Source organism: Coregonus clupeaformis, chromosome 21 (assembly GCF_020615455.1).
Source record: "Coregonus clupeaformis isolate EN_2021a chromosome 21, ASM2061545v1, whole genome shotgun sequence".
In the NCBI taxonomy this organism is placed as follows: domain Eukaryota; kingdom Metazoa; phylum Chordata; class Actinopteri; order Salmoniformes; family Salmonidae; genus Coregonus; species Coregonus clupeaformis.
In genome coordinates, this window is record NC_059212.1 from 27,000,857 (window position 1) to 27,023,334 (window position 22,478).

Here is a 22,478-nt window from a genome sequence, read left to right on the forward strand (position 1 = left end):
AGAATAAGACCCTCTATATTTATTGGAAAAGAGCATCAAGCTCATCGGCTTGCACTTTAACCACCCTGTGAAGTTCATCACTTATTTCATCTTAGCCTAATAAACTGCATACTTTCGCGACGAGTCGTAGTGGGGAGGACCACACGTCATCGCGTGACTCCAAGTTTACTTCGATATGATGGTTATTATATAAATATTTGCGCATAAGAGATTCCACCAACATTTCTCACATAATTAATTTTAACAACACAAAAAGATCCCACTTTGTCTAGTGTATTTTGTTTTGTCGACTAATGTTCTGTTTCCATCAGGCCTGTCGTTACCTTTTGATCTGACATGTACTTTACGTGCATAAAAAGGTTGGATGGAATGACTGAGTTGACATTCTGCCATGTACCTCTGTATAATCCATCGAGGTCAAAGTGATCTGTGGGAGCTTCAAGGACAGACTAAGGATCCTTTTCCAGTCTGGTCTGGGGACACTACTTCACTGCTGAAGATGTTCCTCTCAACTTAGCTCAATGAGAAATCCAATGTCCTTTGCATATCCTCCCACGTTTCTCTTTGGACTGCATTCACCAACAACAAGCCTTAGACAACACGAAGATATAATACAAATGCAACAAATCACTACCGGAGATTTGCTTTCAACTAAACTATCAATATTCTGATCACAAGCTGATAAAAGTGATTCCAAACACACAAGCGCCTCTAAAATGCCACTTCGGTGTGATTGTTTCTTGTTTGGCAGCCCACCTCCTCCTTCCACCCACAGGAGGTTAAACAGCGCCTATTATCACGCCATACCAGGTCATTATCCTGTCTGATCATGTCAGGAGGAGAGGCGGGCAGGCAGGAGTCCGAGGCTGAGGCTTGGTTAACACTTCACACAGACCAGGGCTGAGGGCCACGCCTCCGATTCCTCAGCTGGCATAGAGCACTTCCTCAGCACTGACTAAAGAGCACTCCAGTGCATGCCAATACAGAGAGCTCCCTGCTCCACAATACCCAATCTGTCCCCTGCTTCTCTACCAAAACCTCAACTTTGAGCTACTGAACAACGCAGCCGCCCTCGGGCCTTATTGCTTAAATATACCACGGCTAAGGGCGGTTCTTAGGTGCGAAGCGGATTGCCTGGATACAGCCCTTAGTTGTGGCATATTGGCCATATACCACAAACCCCAGAGATGCCTTATTGCCAGTATAAACTGGTTACCAACATAATTAGAACAGTACAAATTTTTTTTTTGTGTCATACCCAAGGTATACAGTCTGATATACCACAGCTTTCAGCCAAACAGCTAGCAGTGCTCGAATCAGCACCGCCGCTGCTAAATTGTTGCCGCCACACCAGAAATGCATTGTAGGGATGGAAAAACGTGTTCAGTGTAAACTTAAATGACTAAAACCAGACAAAAAGTATGTAGAAAAGATAAATGACCTACATATTTTGAAATAATATAATATTTGAGAACTACAAAATCACCTAAATTAAAGCTAGACAGTCAGTGAGAATCGAAAATTGTAAAAACAAAGAATATAGGACTATTTTTGGCATGGCGGGACGGAATTAACAATGGCAAAATGCGTAGAACTGCAGGAAATTAGCTTGACACTGCAAAATTCTCTCTCAGCACTTTTCTCTCTGTCACAATTCCAGAGTGATTTAATTTGACCCCTCTGCACCCCCAACCCTGCAAGCCCCAACCTCCCCGCTTCCACGACCGTTGCAAAAAATTTATAAATAGGGGAAACACAGGAAATATATTATGTCCATCAGTGATGTGGGTGGCCCATGCAAAAATGGTCAATTGGATGATGCTGTATGAAGGTTTACTAGCATGCAGTACATTTTACTACAGTCTCTAGACTCAGTCTCTGCTTCGCTCAGAATTCTGGCATAGCAATCACATCAAACCCTCGTTAGTGGGTTTAAGTGTACAGATATGTTTACAGGAGCACAATTTACAAACAAACAAAGATGGCGCCAGAGTGTATACAAGAAAAAAAGTTGGCTGCAGAGAGAAGAGCAGAAAGGCTCTCAGGAAGCATTGCTGGCAGCTGGTTTTCTGGCAGCTTTGCGGCATGGTACAGTGGGAAGATGATGCACTCTTACATCATCGTCTGGTCAAACAGTGCGAGAGCAGCTTTTCCTGTTCTACAGCATATGCTTCACACAGCATGTCTCATGGGAGGGCAACCAATAACAGAGCTCTGTTCTGGTCTGATGAGGACATTTGAGGTCGTATGTATCTAACGTCTCAGAGTAGGAGTGCTGATCTAGAATCAGTTTGCCTTTTAAATCCTAATGAATAAGATAATATGGAAAGGGTGGACCTGATCTGTTGTGCACTCACTCGCTCCGAGTCTGACATCAGAATTGCAGCCCGGCCAGTCACAGCACACCCTGAAAGATGTCCTAAAGAAATAAGGATCTTAATCAAATCCCTCCAAGTTAACAGATATCAACATGCATTTGTGGTTTTGTTCAGATGTCTGGGTTAGGTTATGCTTTAATAAATGCAGTCTTGCCTCAACCTCAGAGGTGCAGTCCCCAGGGAACCAAAGCTCAAATCCCCATGGCTACGTCCCACAAAGCACCCTATTCCCTTTATATTGTGTTACATTTGATTAGGGATCATAGGGCTCTGGTCAAAAGTAGTATTTAGGGAATAGGGTACCGTTTGGGATACAGACCATGCCTCTGCTGCTCTGCCCAAAAGGCCAATAATCAAGTATCTGTCGGGGTGGAGCGATCTGTAGTCGATCTCCTGCTATATATAGTAGACAACTTTTCTGCGTCCCAAATGGCACCCTATTCCCTATATAGTGCACTACTTTTGACCAGATGTCTGTGCAAGAAGTCTCTAAAGGGTATTTAATGGAAACAATCAAAACTCATGAGTCTGATTTTTGTTGAGTGGAGTCTTTTGTAAAGTACATCTGAGCCATGGGGAGATGTTTATTCAATGGCCAGACATTCCTCTGAGACAATCCTCTCCCTGTGCTCGGTGTTCCACACACAGGCCTTGACATTTCAGAGAGGGTTTTCGGTTATGGAGAGCTCAGAACAGGCCAGCATCCCCACAGAGACATGCTTCTGAAGAACACATTAACGGAACTGGGGGAACAAAACCAGAGATGGGTTCCATCCCAAATGGCATCCTATTCCCTATACATATCGTTCTACTTTTGACCAGGGCCCATAAGACTATAGTCAAAAGCAGCGCACTATATAAAAAAATAAGGTGTCGTTTGGGACATATTTATGGAGCTGGGGAACAAAATGTTTTGATTTATTTAATAATGAATAGTTGCCTACATAGAAGGCTGCTCCAGCCTAGCAACAGTACTAACATTATCGAGGATAATAAAAAAATTATCCTCGATACAGTGAGGGAAAAAAGTATTTGATCCCCTACTGATTTTGTACGTTTGCCCACTGACAAAGACATGATCAGTCTATAATTTTAATGGTAGGTTTATTTGAACAGTGAGAGACGAGACAGAATAACAACAAAAAAATCAAGAAAAGCGCATGTCAAAAATGTTATAAATTGATTTGCATTTTAATGGAGGGAAATAAGTATTTGACCCCTCTGCAAAACATGACTTAGTACTTGGTGGCAAAACCCTTGTTGGCAATCACAGAGGTCAGACGTTTCTTGTAGTTGGCCACCAGGTTTGCACACATCTCAGGAGGGATTTTGTTCCACTCCTCTTTGCAGATCTTCTCCAAGTCATTAAGGTTTCGAGGCTGACGTTTGGCAACTCGAACCTTCAGCTCCCTCCACAGATTTTCTATGGGATTAAGGTCTGGAGACTGGCTAGGCCACTCCAGGACCTTAATGTGCTTCTTCTTGAGCCACTCCTTTGTTGCCTTGGCCGTGTGTTTTGGGTCATTGTCATGCTGGAATACCCATCCACGACCCATTTTCAATGCCCTGGCCGAGGGAAGGAGGTTCTCACCCAAGATTTGACGGTGCATGGCCCCGTCCATTGTCCCTTTGATGCGGTGAAGTTGTCCTGTCCCCTTATCAGAAAAACACCCCCAAAGCATAATGTTTCCACCTCCATGTTTGACGGTGGGGATGGTGTTCTTGGGGTCATAGGCAGCATTCCTCCTCCTCCAAACACGGCGAGTTGAGTTGATGCCAAAGAGCTCGATTTTGGTCTCATCTGACCACAACACTTTCACCCAGTTCTCCTCTGAATCATTCAGATGTTCATTGGCAAACTTCAGACGGCCCTGTATATGTGCTTTCTTGCAGGGGCTGAGTCACTGGCTTGCTGGTGCTCTTTCATGCCGTCCCTGGGAGGGGTGCGTCACTTGAGTGGGTTGAGTTACTGACGTGATCTTCCTGTCTGGGTTGGCGCCCCCCCCTTGGTTTGTGCTGTGGTGGAGACCTCTGTGGGCTATACTCGGCCTTGTCTCAGGATTGTAAGTTGGTGGTTGGGGATATCCCTCTAGTGGTGCGGGGGCTGTGCTTTGGCGGAGTGGGTGGGGTTATATCCTTCCTGTTTGGCCCTGTCCGGGGTTTCTTCGGATGGGGCCACAGTGTCTCCCGGACCGCTCCTGTCTCAGCCTCCAGTATTTATGCTGCAGTAGTTTATGTGTCGGGGGGCTGGGGTTAGTTGGTTATACCTGGAGTACTTCTCCTGTCTTATCCAGTGTCCTGTGTGAATTTAAGTATGCTCTCTCTAATTCTCTCGTTCTCTCTTTCTCTCTGAGAACCTGAGCCCTAGGACCATACGTCAGGACTACCGGGCATGATGACACCTTGCTGTCCCCAGTCCGCCTGGCCTTGCTGCTATTCCAGTTTCAACTGTTCTGCCTGCGGCTACGAAACCCCTACCTGTCCCAGACCTGCTGTTTTCAACTCTAAATGATCGGCTATGAAAAGCCAACTGAGAGACCTGAGCCCTAGGACCATACGTCGGGACTACCGGCCGTGGTGACTCCTTGCTGTCCCCAGTCCGCCTGGCCTTGCTGCTATTCCAGTTTAAACTGTTCTGCCTGCGGTTATGGAACCCCTACCTGTCCCAGACCTGCTGTTTTAAACTCTAATGATCGGCTATGAAAAGCCAACTGAGATTTATTCCTGATTATTATTTGACCATGCTTGTCACTTATGAACATTTTTGAACATCTTGGCATGGTTCTGTTATAATCTCCACCCGGCACAGCCAGAAGAGGACTGGCCACCCCTCATAGCCTGGTTCCTCTCTAGGTTTCTTCCTAGGTTTTGCCTTTCTAGGGAGTTTTTCCTAGCCACCGTGCTTCTACACCTGCATTACTAGCTGTTTGGGGTTTTAGGCTGGGTTTCTGTACAGCACTTCGAGATATTAGCTGATGTAAGAAGGGCTATATAAAATAAAATTGATTGATTGATTGATTGAGCAGGGGGACCTTGAGGGCGCTGCAGGATTTCAGTCCTTCACGGCGTAGTGTGTTACCAATTGTTTTCTTGGTGACTATGGTCCCAGCTGCCTTGAGATCATTGACAACATCCTCCCGTGTAGTTCTGGGCTGATTCCTCACCGTTCTCATGATCATTGCAACTCCACGAGGTGAGATCTTGCATGGAGCCCCAGGCCGAGGGAGATTGACAGTTATTTTGTGTTTCTTCCATTTGCGAATAATCGCACCAACTGTTGTCACCTTCTCACCAAGCTGCTTAGCGATTGTCTTGTAGCCCATTCCAGCCTTGTGTAGGTCTACAATCTTGTCTCGGTCTACAATCTTGTCCCTGACATCCTTGGAGAGCTCTTTGGTCTTGGCCATGGTGGAGAGTTTGGAATCTGATTGATTGATTGCTTCTGTGGACAGGTGTCTTTTATACAGGTAACAAGCTGAAATTAGGAGCACTCCCTTTAAGAGTGTGCTCCTAATCTCAGCTTGTTACCTGTATAAAAAGACACCTGGGAGCCAGAAATCTATCTGATTGAGAGGGGGTCAAATACTTACTTATAATATGCAAATCAATTTATAACATTTTTGACATGCGTTTTTCTGGATTTTTTTGTTGTTATTCTGTCTCTCACTGTTCAAATAAACCTACCATTAAAATTATAGACTGATCATTTATTTGTCAGTGGGCAAACATACAAAATCAGCATGGGGATCAAATACTTTTTTCCCCTCACTGTATTTCCATTGTGGTCCTCAATATTTTCATTATGGTCCTACACGCCATATCCACCAAGCCAAACTGACACCTGGTTTAGTTACATAGTAAACTGGCTTAATGTTACCCCAGACACAAGTAGAGTCCAACTGTATGCATTGTTCATAAGAATAGTCTCATTGACACAATATTCAACCAAGTTTCTGGTGAATTCTGGGAGAAATGTGTCTGAATCCCAAGTGGCTCCCTATTCCCTACGTAGTGAACTACTTTTGACCAGAGTCTAATGGGTATAGGGTACCGTCTGCTGCCGCTATCCAGTTATACTTGGCTCCCTCAGGATAACTATCGAAATGTTCCGGAAATATTTGAATGTTCTTGAGGCTTGAATCACAATAATCCTCTTAACAAATTCAACCTGAACTTAGCCTACATTTCTTTATAACCTCAACATGAAGACGTCTTGTCAGCAAGAAGATCAGTTCCAACACCAATGGCCAATCCTAGACATTGATTATTGATGAAGAACTAGAAACACTCAGAAAGAAATACCACTGCTAGTGCTTCAAGGAGACCAAATAACCCGGCTTGGGAGTTGCTTCAGCTTCTACAATGGCCGTATTCTGCTTGCCAGAGTTCCGCCAAACAGTCCACCAGCTTCAGGAACACACCCATGGCTTTCTACAAACACACTTCTGTGGAGGCTCCTGAAGAACCTTGTTCTTAAATAAACTCGGTCAGAGCGTCTGGAGCTGAGCACCCAACCACGTGCAAGAAAGTTCTGCTTCTGACAAAGGTGGACAAAGATATGCAATAAACTCTGAGAGCAAAGCAGGGAGCAGATATCATAAAAGCTCTTCCTCAGTTTATGGAAGAAGACCTAAAAAAGGTAGAGCTTCTCAGCCGTGGAAAAAATGAAACTTCAACCAAAAACGAGGCTTACATCCCATCCCAAGACAATGCCTTGTAAAGTGTTATAAGTGTCCCGTAGTGGTGGCTGGTGAGGGGAGGGTCATCATAGTAAATGACTGGAATGTAATGAATGGAACGGTATGCAACTCACGGAAACCATGAGCAGTCATCAGATTTAAAGTGCTACCAGCCACCACTGGTGTGCCGTCAGCTAGACATGGGCACACATGAAATGATATGCCACCCATTGGCCTGTTTTGTTTCCCATGGAGCCCTCATTGGGCCATGGACCATATGTAGCTATGCAACTAGGCTTGATTCACACATGGCGGGCTTGGCGGCCATGGATGGTGCAAAAACTCAGCTGACTGGATCTCTGCCAGGGTTTCAAGTAATCTGTTTGCATAGCACTCTGTAAACCACTTACGCACTATGTCATGAAGTGTTATGACTTAGCTTCCGGTTAACTAGGTTCCAAGAGGCCACGAGCGCTCTCTTACAGATGCCCTCTCCTGGAGTAGACCTACTAATCCCTACTACTACTGGGTCACTTCCTGTAGCATGGCCATTTCCCATCAATGGCAGTCAGAAATGGTTTAAATCAGGGCCTGTATTCATAAATCGTCTCAGAGGAGGAGTGCTGATCTAGGATTAATTGTGCCTTTTAAATCAGAATGAATAAGAAGGGGGACCTGATCCTAGATTAAGGCTCTAGGAGAACAAACGTATGTAAATGTCCATTTTAATAGCACATGCCTAAAGTTCAGCTAGATTATTGTATTTTTGAACACAGATATGAAGTATGAGCAATGCCTCTCAGGGCAGGCAGCACTAAACTGTGATGCTGGCTGTGGCTCATGCCTCACATCAGTACAAATCACATCTCCCTCTCCATTAGGATGCCTAGGTTGTGTCCCAAATGGCAGCCTATTCCCTATATAACGCACTGCGTTTGACCAGGGCCCATAGGTCTTTGGTCAAAAGTAGTGCACTATAAAGGGAATAGGGTGCCATTTGGGCCACAGCCCTGAACAGCTGCTGCTGGTCCACTAATGACTACACACCATGTTCATTCTCCTTCACAGAGACCTAACTAACGCACAGGTGGCCTTTTCATTAACACGTCATGTTTTTAAAAGCTGGAAACGTATGTAAGTACCTTGCATGCAGCAGGGAACCGGTGAAAAATCGATATGGATTCAAAACCTACTAGGCTATTCAAAATGCCCTGCAATCAAATATTTTAAACATCACATAGATCATTTTTAGAGCAATAAAGTAATGATTTGAAACCCAACTTCCACCTCACTGATGCTTGCGCACTTTCCTTCATGGAGTTAAAAAGGAACTTCTGTCACTGGTATAAGAAATACGGTGGAAACTATTCAGAGAATGCCTTGCCAAAGTCATGCATCAGTGATTGACTCCACAGAGAGCCTGTGGTCAAGGGCTGAGTCCCAAATGGCTCCCTATTCCCTTTCTAGAGCACTACTTTTGGTCTGGGCCCATATGGGCTCTGGTCAAAAGCATTGCACTAAATAGGGCATAAGGTGCCATTTGGGACTCAGCCAAGGTCACAGTCATTGCCACAGGGATCATCACACATAATCACACAAGCTTTTAATCCAGCATTGTGCCCGTTTTTGGAGCAGGAAGCCAATCCACTGTCTCACACAGCCCTGCTGTGACACAGAGATCAAACAGTTCAGCAGCTAAATGTGCAACATTCTAGCCTGGGTACCAGTAATTGTGGCATCGTGCCACTCCATGCACCATTTTATTTGATGTTTGTTTGGCATGAAAAGGAGTGGTAAGATAACACCAACAGACTGGTACCAAGGCTAGCAACATTCTATGGACACATATCACATTGTGTACTGTAGGAAGTGATGACCATAATGTCTCTACGGTATTTGGAGGTTGTCCTTTTGAACATAAGAACAAGTCCATAACTGAGCCATTGCCCTGGATAGTCTTGTTTGAATGTTGATTGGAATGACTGCATAGACACTGATCATAGGACATTTTCTAAGTGGTGCAGGACAGTGTGTGATGCACATGACCAGAGCAACAACTTTCTTCTCACAATCACGTGCCCATCCTGAGGCATTGCAGATCAGATCAAAGGCAGTTACACACCAATTAAAATAATTTGTTTAATTGAAATTAAATGATATCCTTGGGCAAGCCCATCAAATGGAACCTATCCCTTTTGGTGGTAGCAATAATTAGGCTATCAGTCAAACCAAAAATAACTCATAAGAATTGAGATGACACAATATCGAGTAGGCCTATATGTTTTATTAAGGACAGGAGGGAGGCGGACATCTTTCATCCTTTAACACCCATTATGGACAATGAAAAGAAAACGCTGTCAACAAGTGGGTTGAGCGTTTCTCCTGTACCCTAATACTAGGCCTAATAGACTACATGTCACATCAGGATTTGAAACAACGCAGTCAAAAGTTCCAATCCATGGATGTCATACTCAATATAGGCTACTTGATCGTTAGTCTTGTCATAAGCAGTAATATTCCATCTAAACAACATATGGTTTCTGAGGATGTTGTTCAAGAACAACAGGACAAAAAGAAAAAGTTGCCAAGAAAAGCAATGCCATTCTGTCAACACCATTTCTTCTTATGAGGTGAATTGAGGCCTGGGTTGTGTCCGAAATGGAACCCTATTCCCTATATAAACCGCACTTCTTTTGATGGGCCCTATATACAGTGGGGGAAAAAGTATTTAGTCAGCCACCAATTGTGCAAGTTCTCCCACTTAAAAATATGAGAGAGGCCTGTAATTTTCATCATAAGTACACATCAACTATGACAGACAAATTGAGAAAAAATATTCCAAAAAATCACATTGTAGGATTTTTAATGAATTTATTTGCAAATTATGGTGGAAAATAAGTATTTGGTCACCTGCAAACAAGCAAGATTTCTGGCTCTCACAGACCTGTAACTTCTTCTTTAAGAGGCTCCTCTGTCCTCCACTCGTTACCTGTATTAATGGCACCTGTTTGAACTTGTTATCAGTATAAAAGACACCTGTCCACAACCTCAAACAGTCACACTCCAAACTCCACTATGGCCAAGACCAAAGAGCTGTCAAAGGACACCAGAAACAAAATTGTAGACCTGCACCAGGCTGGGAAGACTGAATCTGCAATAGGTAAGCAGCTTGGTTTGAAGAAATCAACTGTGGGAGCAATTATTAGGAAATGGAAGACATAGAAGACCACTGATAATCTCCCTCGATCTGGGGCTCCACGCAAGATCTCACCCCGTGGGGTCAAAATGATCACAAGAACGGTGAGCAAAAATCCCAGAACCACACGGGGGGACCTATTGAATGACCTGCAGAGAGCTGGGACCAATGTAACAAAGCCTACCATCAGTAACACACTACGCCGCCAGGGACTCAAATCATGCAGTGCCAGACGTGTCCCCCTGCTTAAGCCAGTAAATGTCCAGGCCCGTCTGAAGTTTGCTAGAGTGCATTTGGATGATCCAGAAGAGGATTGGGAGAATGTCATATGGTCAGATGAAACCAAAATAGAACTTTTTTGGTAAAAACTCAACTCGTCGTGTTTGGAGGACAAAGAATGCTGAGTTGCATCCAAAGAACACCATACCTACTGTGAAGCATGGGGGTGGAAACATCATGCTTTGGGGCTGTTTTTCTGCAAAGGGACCAGGACGACTGATCCGTGTAAAGGAAAGAATTAATGGGGCCATGTATCGTGAGATTTTGAGTGAAAACCTCCTTCCATCAGCAAGGGCATTGAAGATGAAACGTGGCTGGGTCTTTCAGCATGACAATGATCCCAAACTCACTGCCCGGGCAACGAAGGAGTGGCTTCGCAAGAAGCATTTCAAGGTCCTGGAGTGGCCTAGCCAGTCTCCAGATCTCAACCCCATAGAAAATCTTTGGAGGGAGTTGAAAGTCCGTGTTGCCCAGCGACAGCCCCAAAACATCACTGCTCTAGAGGAGATCAGCATGGAGGAATGGGCCAAAATACCAGCAACAGTGTGTGAAAACCTTGTGAAGACTTACAGAAAATGTTTGACCTGTGTCATTGCCAACAAAGAGTATATAACAAAGTATTGAGAAACTTTTGTTATTGACCAAATACTTATTTTCCACCATAATTTGCAAATAAATTCATTAAAAATCCTACAATGTGATTTTCTGGAAAATTTTTTTTCTCATTTTGTCTGTCATAGTTGACGTGTACCTATGATGAAAATTACAGGCCTCTCTCATCTTTGTAAGTGGGAGAACTTGCACAATTGGTGGCTGACTAAATACTTTTTTCCCCCTCTGTAGGTAATAGTGTGCAATTTGGGACATATCTATTGAGTTATGAGGTGAATTAAGGCCTGGTGTTTTTCTCTCTGCCAGAAGCATCCCACTATAATGACAGGGAAGTCACCAGAGGGGGTCCTAGACGGTAGACCGGTGCAGGAACACCCAAACTAAGCTAAATCCAGACCACTATTAAGACTCTGTTCAAAATGGCACCCTATTCCCTTCATACTGGACTACTTTTGAGTGCACTACATAGGGAATATGGTGCCATTTGGGTGCCAACCTCTGTGACCAAAGAGTTTTGTGACACGGTCACTTGACATTAAACTGCTCTAGAATCAAACTAAATTTGCATGGGTCGGGAGCAACAATAACTAACTATATACTAAACTACTAAAGTGGGTTTATTTTCTGCTGTGTGTGAGAAGTTCACAGGGAGCTCTGGGTTTTTAGATCAAAGCACAATGGATACATAATGAGTCTTTGATTTTGGGCCTCATTTCCACCCTAGAAGCCCAATTCACTCTCAGCTTGAGAACAGACAGTATTTCCCCACTTTTCACTCCCTGCCATCAGGTCTGCTGCTTAGCTAGGCTTGTATGCATGTTACGATTATCGTCAGTTTCTTCCCATTGCATTGATTGTCAGTTTGGTAAGACCAATGATCACAGAATTTCTATGGGAGGGCAAAATAAAAAACTTTAACCAATGTGTTAACTACACTGACACAAACACTCTAGAAAGTCATTAATATGCAGGATTATATTGATATAGAAAAGGCTAAGTGTAGGCAAAATCCCCCAGATATGCTCCACCAGTCTGCCTCCCAGTCACAGCCTCAGGATAGGAATAGGCCAATTTTTCTCCAGGGTGCCACTGTCAGACCTCACTGAATAATTGAAAGGACATGCACTGCACAATGTCAGCTGGGTTACTAACATTCAAACAAATGAGACTGCTCATCCACACAATGCTGTGCCATGCATGATTTATTAATGGAATTCTCATGGTCCTGTAGCTCAAATATCAATGTAATCAAGTTTGTTGTCAATTAATGACTTTCAAAAAAAAAGGTGCAATATGCAGAAATTGCTCTGCCATTTCCTGGTTGCAAAAATTCTAATACTTCGCCTAATTTCAGTTTATGTGACAAAACAAGCAGTCATTGTGTAGAGAATCATTGCACCATCTAAACCACTGTGAAATATATTTTCCATAACCAAAAATATTGTATATTCAGCTGTTTGAAACTGGTGTACAAAACCAAAAGACGCAAAAACTAAAAATGTAAGATCGGCAGCATAGAAAAAGCGCACATAGAACAAATCTACTGCTTCATAGACTTGTTTTCAATGATAATGACAGATCTATAACTCACATTTCTATGTGAATTTGGTCAGGTCACCCAAAAAGTGACATATTGTTGCTTTACATTACATTTGACATTTTTGTCATTAAGCAGACGCTCTTATCCAGAGCGACTTACAGGAGCAATTAGGGTTAAGTGCCTTGCTCAAGGGTACATCAACCATTTTTCATCTAGTTGTCTCAGGGATTCAAACCAGTGACCTTACTGGCCCAACGCTCTTAACCACTAAATATAAATAAATGTCTTAAGCACTGCAAAATGGTCTGCACCCTGCAGCCACATTCAAAAACACAACGTTTCTGCTCGCCTCCTCCTGTCTGAGAGGGAAAATGAACATTCTGTGGAAGAGAATCAAATAGCCTGCTACTGTATCAACAACTTGGCATCTGGGCAATCAAATTTAACCTGTTATCCGACTCTCAGCTGTCCAGGCACGCCAGTACAACCATCATATGCTAAGAAATTGCACAATATAATAGTCAACTGTACCATTTATCCAGACATGAACTTTTGTCTTCAAACAAACATAAACAAGGGTCCTCATTGAACTAGTTTCAATGGAGGGCACCTGCAGTTTCCCTCTCCATCCTACAGGGCTTATTGCACTCAAAATGCCTGCGGCCCAACTAAGCTTCTTCACTACCAGTTCAAACACTTGAGACAGAATGAAAACAAAGGCAAGAACCATCCTGAAGTTCAACCATGCATCATTCTATAGGTTTCATTTTTCATTTGGGTTGTGAGTGAGTGGCCGATAAGATAGATATTAGGGATTTAAGCATTCACTGATACACATTGGTCCTGATTTAAATGTTTTAGATAGGACTGCATCAGTCCACGGACCCAAAACAGATCCAAATGTAGCATGCATCGGTTACGAATCGGCGATTCACTATTTTTTTTGCTCATATTACTTTCTTTCTACCTTCTGAAAATACCTAATATTTTGAGACAGCTGATGCGTCCTCTCCTTCAGTGTTGAACTAAGCATGTAACTGTGTTGACAGTCATTGATCTAAAAGTCATTTTACATTCGGAACAACCCTAGGGAATATCAGTAGCTTAGTCAAACTGCGCACTGTGCCCAGCTTCGCGCACTGACCAACGCGGGGTAGGCAGCCTGTTCCTGATCTCGCACATCTGCACGGCACCTTCAGCATGCAAATGCTAAAATGGTCAAAACCATTCGATTTTGAGATGGCGGTGAAATCCAAAGCTATTTTGTAAACAAGAAATATTGATAAATTAGTAGTAGTAAAGTATTCAGACCCTTTACTCAGTACTTTGTTAAAAGCACCTTTGGCAGCGATTACAGCCTCAAGTCTTCTTGGGTATGACGCTACAAGCTTGGCACCCCTGTATTTGGCGGGTTTCTCCCTTTCTTCTCTGCAGATCCTCTCAAGCTCTGTCAGATTGGACGGGGAGCGTCGCTACACAGCTATTTCCACGTCTCTCCAGAGCTGTTCGATCGGGTTCAAGTCCGGGCTCTGGCTGGGCCACTCAAGGACATTCAGAGACTTGTCCCGAAGCCACTCCTGCGTTGTCTTGGCTCCGTTCATCTTTCCCTCGATCCTGACTAGTCTCCCTGCCACTGAAAAACATCCCCACAGCATGATGCTGCCACCATCATGCTTCACATTAGGGATGGTATTGGCCAGGTGATGAGCGATGCCTGGTTTCCTCCAGACGTGACGCTTGGCATTCAGGCCAAATAGTTCAATCTTGGTTTCATCAAATCAGAGAATCTTGTTTCTCATGGTCAGAGTCATGTGGGTGCCTTTTGGCAAACTCCAAGCGGGCTATCATGTAGTAAGGAGTGGCTTCCATCTGGCCATTCTACCACAAAGGCCTGATTGGTGGAGTGCTGCAGAGATGGGTGTCCTTCTGGAAGGATCTCCCATCTCACAGAGGAACTCTGGAGCTCTGTCAGAGTGACCATCAGGTTCTTGGTCAACTCCCTGACCAAGGCCCTTCTCCCCCGATTGCTCAGTTTGGCCGGCGGCCAGCTCTAGGAAGAGTTCTGATAATTCCAAACTTTTTCCATTTAAGAATGATGGAGGCAACTGTGTTCTTGGGGACCTTCAATGCTGCAGAAATGTTTTGGTACCCTTCCCAAGATCTGTGCCGACACAATCCTGTCTCGGAGCTCTACGGACAATTCCTTCAACCCCATGGCTTGGTTTTTACTCTGACATGCACTGTCAACTGTGGGACCTTATATTGACAGGTGTGTGCCTTTCCAAATCATGGCCAATCAATTGAATTTACCACAGGTGGACTCCAATCAAGTTGTAGAAACAAACATGTCTAAATTTGTTTTCGTTTTGTCATTATGGGGTATTGTGTGTTGATTGATGAGGGGGAAATTAATTTAACCAATTTTAGAATAAGGCTGTAAGGTAACAAAATGTGGGAAAGTGAAGTAGTCTGAATACTTTCTGAATGCACTGTACATAATTTACATACACCATTGACATCATCTACACACAGAGAAGCCAGCTCTGACAGATCCATCTGAGAGGCCCAGCTCATGAGCTCCATCATCAGCAGATTTTAATTTTGAATGGAAAATGAATGTGTTTATGCAACAAATGTTACTGCATTGAATCGTATCGCATCGAGGAACCGAATCGCATGGATTCGTTCTTTAATCAAACCGAATCGTTTCAAACTACAACGTATCGTTCTTGTAAGTATCAAAGCCCATGTATCTAGACACGTATCGAATCGTCTTGAAAAGGAAAGATGCACATCCCGAATATATAACGTTACTATTTGTTTGAAGCTTTCTTCCTTGACTGATAGCCTAGCAAGCTACAGCTTCTTAGCCAACTATACCAACATAATAGGCTAATTAGTAAGGGGAACAAAGAGAAACGGGTGGCGGTGAAAATGTAGGCTAGATATATCCAATAGGTATAAAATCGATACGAAACGTTATGCTTTTTATCTAGCACCCCATTTCAAAAACCTAGAATGCCATCCTGCAGCTTGCTGGTGCTAACTAGCTAGCTAGCAAACACTCAGCTAGCTAACAACTCTCAGGGAATCAAATCTCGGATTGTTAGCTAGCTAGTTAGCTAGCATCCTTATCCTCTACTTCTAGACTACCTAAATAGGTTTGCATCTTATATCCCAATTAGATCGGTAGTTAACTACTAAAAAGGTAGCGTTATGTGCTATCTCTCCATGCACTTTGGTAGGTAAAGGGTGAAGTCCAAAAGTAAGTTTTTCGTGGGGTTTGCAGAAGAGGACTCGACCAGTTATGGCGATACATCATCAACAACTCCCCGAATTTATAGCGAAATGCATTGTTTCCGTTTAGAATCTTTGATGTATATTTCCCTTTCATCGCTGTTACAAATGTGTGACACTCCAGGCATTCCAATCCGCTGTGTAACACTTGAAACAAACGCGTGATCCAAAGTAACAGCGACTTACCTTTGCAATGGCTTTTTTGTATCTCATGACGGCTTGCTGGATGAGAGTATGGACTTTGATATTTCCATCTCCGCACGGTACCACCACCCTAGTCCTTCCAAAACACACCGTCACTTTCATAGTTTAATATCCGATAATTCTTGCCCAGATTCGGAGGAAAACCGAGGATAAATTCTCCCTTTGAAAGTCAGCCGAAACATTAAGTTTCTTTAGTTCTTGTATCCTTAAAAATAGATGAGACCGAACGATCTTTCACCTTATCTCCAGGGACGACACTGTTAGCTTGTATTTCTGACCACCTGTTAAATCTTTCTCCCTCTGTTTCGACGTTCCCAGGCTAGACTAGAGCATGGAGAAAGAGACCCACCCGGAGCTTGGGGAACCGCCTCCACACGCTGGTCAATTTTGGAACTGTCGAAGGTGATATATAGCGCGCGCGGGCAAGGCAAGCATTGCACCCATTCTTGCGTAAATAATTTGGTGATTTCTAAAAATTATGAGATTTTGCCAATATTCGTTATGGAAAGATAACCCTGTCACCAATCACTCCAAAATCTCACCAATTAATTTTATTGTTATAATTTTGGCATCCAATAATATTGAATTATATTGTTTTATATATCACTTCAAAGGAATGTTCCAAGCCATTTATTTCTGATAACTTGTCTCCATCTAATGAAAGTACTATAATTGTGTGTGTGTGTGAGAGAGAGAGAGAGAGAGAGAGAGAGAGAGAGAGAGAGAGAGAGAGAGAGAGAGAGAGAGAGAGAGAGAGAGAGAGAGAGAGAGAGAGAGAGGTTCTGCAACATGAAAGTCAATTTAAATAGAAAAGCTGCCTGCTTAAATCTCAAAAAGATGTGTAGGCCTATTTTGAGAAATCCAACTTTAACAAAGATGCCCAGCACTTACAAATATAGTGTATTATTATTATTATTGAATAACAGCAGTCTCAAGGACATGTTCTGGCTACAGAACCTTGATCTCCACCTGCCCAATGCTATTTTGGTGCTTTGTTCTAGTGCCCTGCCCTAAAACTGAAACCAAGCCCCAATGAAAACCAGAGTAAATCCATATGTGAAGCTTGTGAAACAACTGCCTTGACACATAGACCAGTTCTTCAGAACATGACTATGTGTGTGAGGATCCTGCTCTCACCATGGATGTGTCCCAGATGGCACCCTATTCGCATAGGGCCCTGGTCAAATGTAGTGCACTATAATAATAATAATATTTAGCAGACGCTTTTATCCAAAGCGACTTACAGTCATGCGTTCATAATTTTTTTGTGTATGGGGGGTCCCGGGGATCGAACCCACTACCTTGGCGTTACAAGCGCCGTGCTCTACCAGCTGAGCTACAGAGGACCACATAATGAGAATAGGTTGCTATTTGGGAATGTTGCTATTTGGGATGCAACCCCTTTAAAATAATAAATAATATGCCATTTAGCAGACGCTTTTATCCAAAGCGACTTACAGTCATGTGTGCATACATTTTTACGTATGGGTGGTCCAGGGGATCTACCCCACTACCCTGGCGTTACAAGCGCCATGCTCTACCAATTGAGCTACAGAGGACCATTTGTGCTTTTTTTATATGGGCCTGTGCCCAATGAACAGTACTGCCCCAAAAGCATGAGCTCTAAGGCAGAACACCAAAGAGATACTGAATACCAGTCAAGTTGTGTACCAACTACTATGTAGCTTACATGGCTTTTTTTCTACAGTCCTATGCCCCATGATTGATCAGTGTATCTTACTGCCCTAAAGGTCTGAGCTTATGGGCGAGTCACACAAGATATAAGGAAGGAAACCAATCTATATTATATTGTAACTTTTCCTAACATAGGTTCATGGACTTACAGTACAAACAGAAATGTGTTTCTAGATACGTGTCTAGATACATGGGCTTTGATACGTACAAGAACGATACGTTGTAGTTTGAAACGATTCGGTTTGATTAAAGAACGAATCCATGCGATTCAGTTCGACGCGATACGATTCAATGCAGTAACATTTGTTGCATAAACACATTCATTTTCCATTCTAATTTGCAATCTGCTGATGATGGAGCTCATGAGCTGGGCCTCTCAGGTGATCTGTCAGAGCTGGCTTCTCTGTGTGTAAATCATGTCAATGGTGTATGTACTGTATGTAAATTATGTACAGTGCATTCAGAAAGTATTCAGACTACTTTACTTTCCCACATGTTGTTACGTTACAGCCTTATTCTAAAATGGATTAAATTAATTTCCCCCTCATCAATCTACACACAATACCCAATAATGCCAAAGCTAAAAACAGGTTTAGACGTTTTTGTTTCTACAACAAAATTGTAGTCCACCTGTGGTAAATTCAATTGATTGGCCATGATTTGGAAAGGCACACACCTGTCTATATAAGGTCCCACAGTTGACAGTACATGTCAGAGCAAAAACCAAGTCATGGAGTCGAAGGAATTGTCTATAGAGCTCCGAGACAGGATTGTGTCGGCACAGATCTGGAGAAGGGTACCAAAAGGGATTATTCAAATGTTTGTATTCTTGCATACTGTTCCTGTGGTTATATTTCAATAAATATGTATCAACATTGAACACCTGATAGAAGATCTTGATCAAGGCCAGTTGGTGTAAATGCTTTAAAATTACCTTTAAATATGCTTTATCATTATATCTTAATGGGATATTATACATATATTATATAATGTTGGTCTGACAGATGTGTAATAACTGTCAATAACATTCAAATCTTGAATGTTCAGTTAATTACTGTTCTTATTGCAATGTCAACATGCAGTTATTAGGTGACACCTTGTGGAATACTTAGGTACTGTACTTGACTTGATTTAACCTGTAAGGAGCATAGGCCATTGATGTATGTCCTCCATCTCACTCAGTTTGGGCTATGTTTTTTTCAGTTGGGGCCTCTCTGGTCCTCTCAGCCTGGACGTCTCTTATCCAGGTGTTTCTAGGGTCAACCCCTCATCCTCCCTGGTACTTTTATTTTACTGCTGCTTTTTAATTATTATCATTTTTTACACTTATTTTTCTTAACTGCATTGTTGGTTAAAACTGCATTTCACTGTTGTTTTCAGTGCATGTGACAAATACAATTTTATTTTATTTGCATGACCTGAACAAAAATCTGCATCATATTTACTCTCAAGGTAGCTACTAGCCAGAGCACAGCCTACATTTTGTGATTTATGAGAAGTATCCCTGTGAGATAACAATAACAAGACATGACGTGAACACTAGAAAAAAGGGACGTTTAAAATTGGCATCAGCAAGTTTGTGATGACATCTCAATATGAAGGCAAATTCTCTCTGAGCATGTTCAAACAGCAGCCTGACTCAATCGTGGATTCTCTCCCAGTGCCAGAGGGTCTGATGGGCTGTATAGCGACTTGACATCTCCATCACAACAAGCTCATAACACTGTGTGTCCCAAATGGCACCCTATTTGGGATGCATTCAGCCAGCTTGGGCACCGGGCAACCCAACTCATCATCATTTAAGGCTTAATCCTCCTTACAGACACAAATTACAATCTTTATGGGAGGTCAAATGTAAAGGACATCACACTGCTTGTTTAACAACAGTATACTGCTTCCTTCCTCAACAGTTTACACTGGTGTTCATTATTGGATTCTATCTCAAACATACATGGCTGTCCTCTTGACAACACCTTAGCCAGCAATAAGCTAGACATTTGATGGCACAGGTGGGGGCATTTCAAGCAGTGACTGTACTTCCTCAGTACAGAGGCATGGACAGTGACTATATTTATATTTGTATTTGTATTTATTATGGATCCCCATTAGCTGCTACCAAGGCAGCAGCTACTCTTCCTAGGGTACAGCAAAATGAAGGCAGTTATACATTTAAAAAAAACATTACAATACATTCATAACAGATTTCACAGCACACTAAGTGTGTGCCCTCAGGCCCCTACTCCACTACCACATATCTACAACACAAAATCCATGTGTAAGTGTGTGTATAGAGCGTATGTTATCATGTGTGTGTATGCATGTGTCTGTGCCTATGTTTGTGTTGCTTCACAGTCCCCGCTGTTCCATAAGGTGTAAGTCTAAGCACTGTCCATGCCTCGGTACTGAAGCATCATGCCTTTTGCCGGAACCAGATTTAGAAAGGAGTGTGGGCTAAATGAGGACAACTTTCCTGGCACTGATTCTGTTGATAAGGGCTTTTTTGAAGAAGGTTCTACTTGCAATAACTGTGATATGTGGTTGTTTTCCCTTTAGTTGAATGTAAGTTGCTCTGAAAAAAATAACGTGTCTGCTAAATGACTAAAATGCAAATTAAATCATCTAAATTGTATAAAGTAATCATTCACCCTAATTTCCTGATAAGAGCTGTCAAGTGAAGGTCTTGTTACCCCCTGTTGTCCCCCTGCTATTGCTGGTGACTCACCATCTGGACACTTCTCTGTCGGTGTACCAAACGGCACCATATTCACGACACTCACCAGGGCCCATGGTCAAAAGTAGTGCACTATATAGGGAATAGGGTGCCATTTGGGATGCTTTCTCCATCTCCCCAGGCAGGAAGGGAGTGGTAAAGGTGGATGAGGGGACAGAAGCAAAGCTATGGTCTGCAGAGTTTTAGGAATTGGTTTGGAAGCCATGCAACCCCTCTACACACAAACACTTGAAAGGGACCTGAGAGACCTTGTCCAATATTCAATCAATTTATGTGTCTTAACCCATTCAATGTCTGTATCCCAAATGGCAACCTATTACCTATATAGCGAATAGGGTGCCATTTGGGAAGCTTCTATTTATTAGGGAGGGTGCTACTGTAAAGACTTAGGTATTCGCTGGCTTGGTGTGGAAAGTATGTCCTCACCTGGCAAAAATGCCACCAGATAGATGGTGGCCCTCAGTGTCAATGAGTGTCCATTACTGGAGCTAAAAAGTGATCACTGATTCGCAGGTCACATTTGATCATTTCATTAAACTTAGCTAACAAACGGGTCAGCGGCGTAGGCACGGGTGGGCCACCCACTGGGGTGCCAGGCCCACCTAATCAGATTGAGAATTATATATATATATATTGCTCTTTACTTGTCAGTGTTCTAAATGGGACATTATTTGTCTTTTTACCTAAACATGCAAACACCAAACACCATCCGATAGAAATTCATAGCTCCTGAGTGGCGCAGTGGTCTAAGGCACTGCATCGCAGTGCTAACTGTGCCACTAGAGATCCTGGTTCGAATCCAGGCTCTGTCGCAGCCGGCCGCGACCGGGAGACTCATGGGCTGCGCACAATTGGCCCAGCGTCGTCCAGGGTAGGGGAGGGAATGGCCGGCAGGGATGTAGCTCAGTTGATAGAGCATGGCGTTTGCAACGCCAGGGTTGTGGGTTCAATTCCCATTGGGGGGCCAGTATAAAAAAATTAAAAAATAATTAAAAAGTATTCACTAACTGTAAGTCGCTCTGGATAAGTGCGTCTGCTAAATGACTAAAATGTAAATGTAAAGTGTCATTTGATGAGGGGGTCGTGTCCCACGAAGCCTACGATTATACACAGGCTCTCAAACTTCAATGATTAACGTGAAGTGAAATTTTGCAGCAAATAAATAGCCCTACATTGTGTGGAATGTCCAGACTGCACCACTGTCTATATTCAACCGGCCGATGTTAAGTTTTGAATTTAAGCAACCTGCCTACGTTGTTTGAAATACAGCTGCCCAAGATACTACAGTAGCTAAGTTATAGCTGTGTGCTGGAAAACCTTTGTAGAGCGAGGGTGAAGTTAGGCCTTGTGAGTGCTCGTGAATTTCCCTTTTCCGGCTTCAGACCCGTCTTATCACTTAATGCAGTTTAACAATAACATGTGGTAGGCTTTCATCTTATTAAGCAAGTACAAAGTAGCAAATTACAAAATGGTGTTCATTACCATGATCATGTAATTATACTAGCTAGCTGTGCACAGAGGGAATAAACATGTCACACTGAGTATCGTGCAATTCCAAACCAAATGTATTTATAAAAGGCCTTTTTACATCAGATTTCACAAAGTGCTTACACAGAAACCCAGCCTAAACAAACAGCAAGCAATGCAGAAGCACAGTGGCTATGGGAAGAAAAATCCCAAAAAGGCAGGAACCTAGGAAGAAAGCTAGAGGAACCAGGCTCGGAGGGGTGGCCAGTCCTCTACTGGCTGGAGATAAGAGTACATGGCCATTAAGGCCAGGTCGTTCAAGAGGTTCGTAGATTAACAGCAGGGATAAATAAATGGCTGCAGAGGGTGCAACAGGTCAGCACCTCAGGAGTAAAATGTC

At 43.0% G+C, this 22,478-nt stretch overlaps 1 protein-coding gene across 1 annotated transcript in view; it reads right to left on the reverse strand.

The window, feature by feature from the left end:
• The window catches only part of LOC121535161 (partitioning defective 3 homolog), a 222,031-nt gene extending 205,492 nt beyond the window's left edge, over positions 1–16,539 (reverse strand). Inside the window, 1 exon segment of the mRNA XM_041841940.2 lies at positions 16,168–16,539. Coding sequence (XP_041697874.2) covers positions 16,168–16,287 — 120 coding nt within the window. The 5' untranslated portion in view covers positions 16,288–16,539.
• Between the last annotated feature and the right edge of the window lie 5,939 nt (positions 16,540–22,478).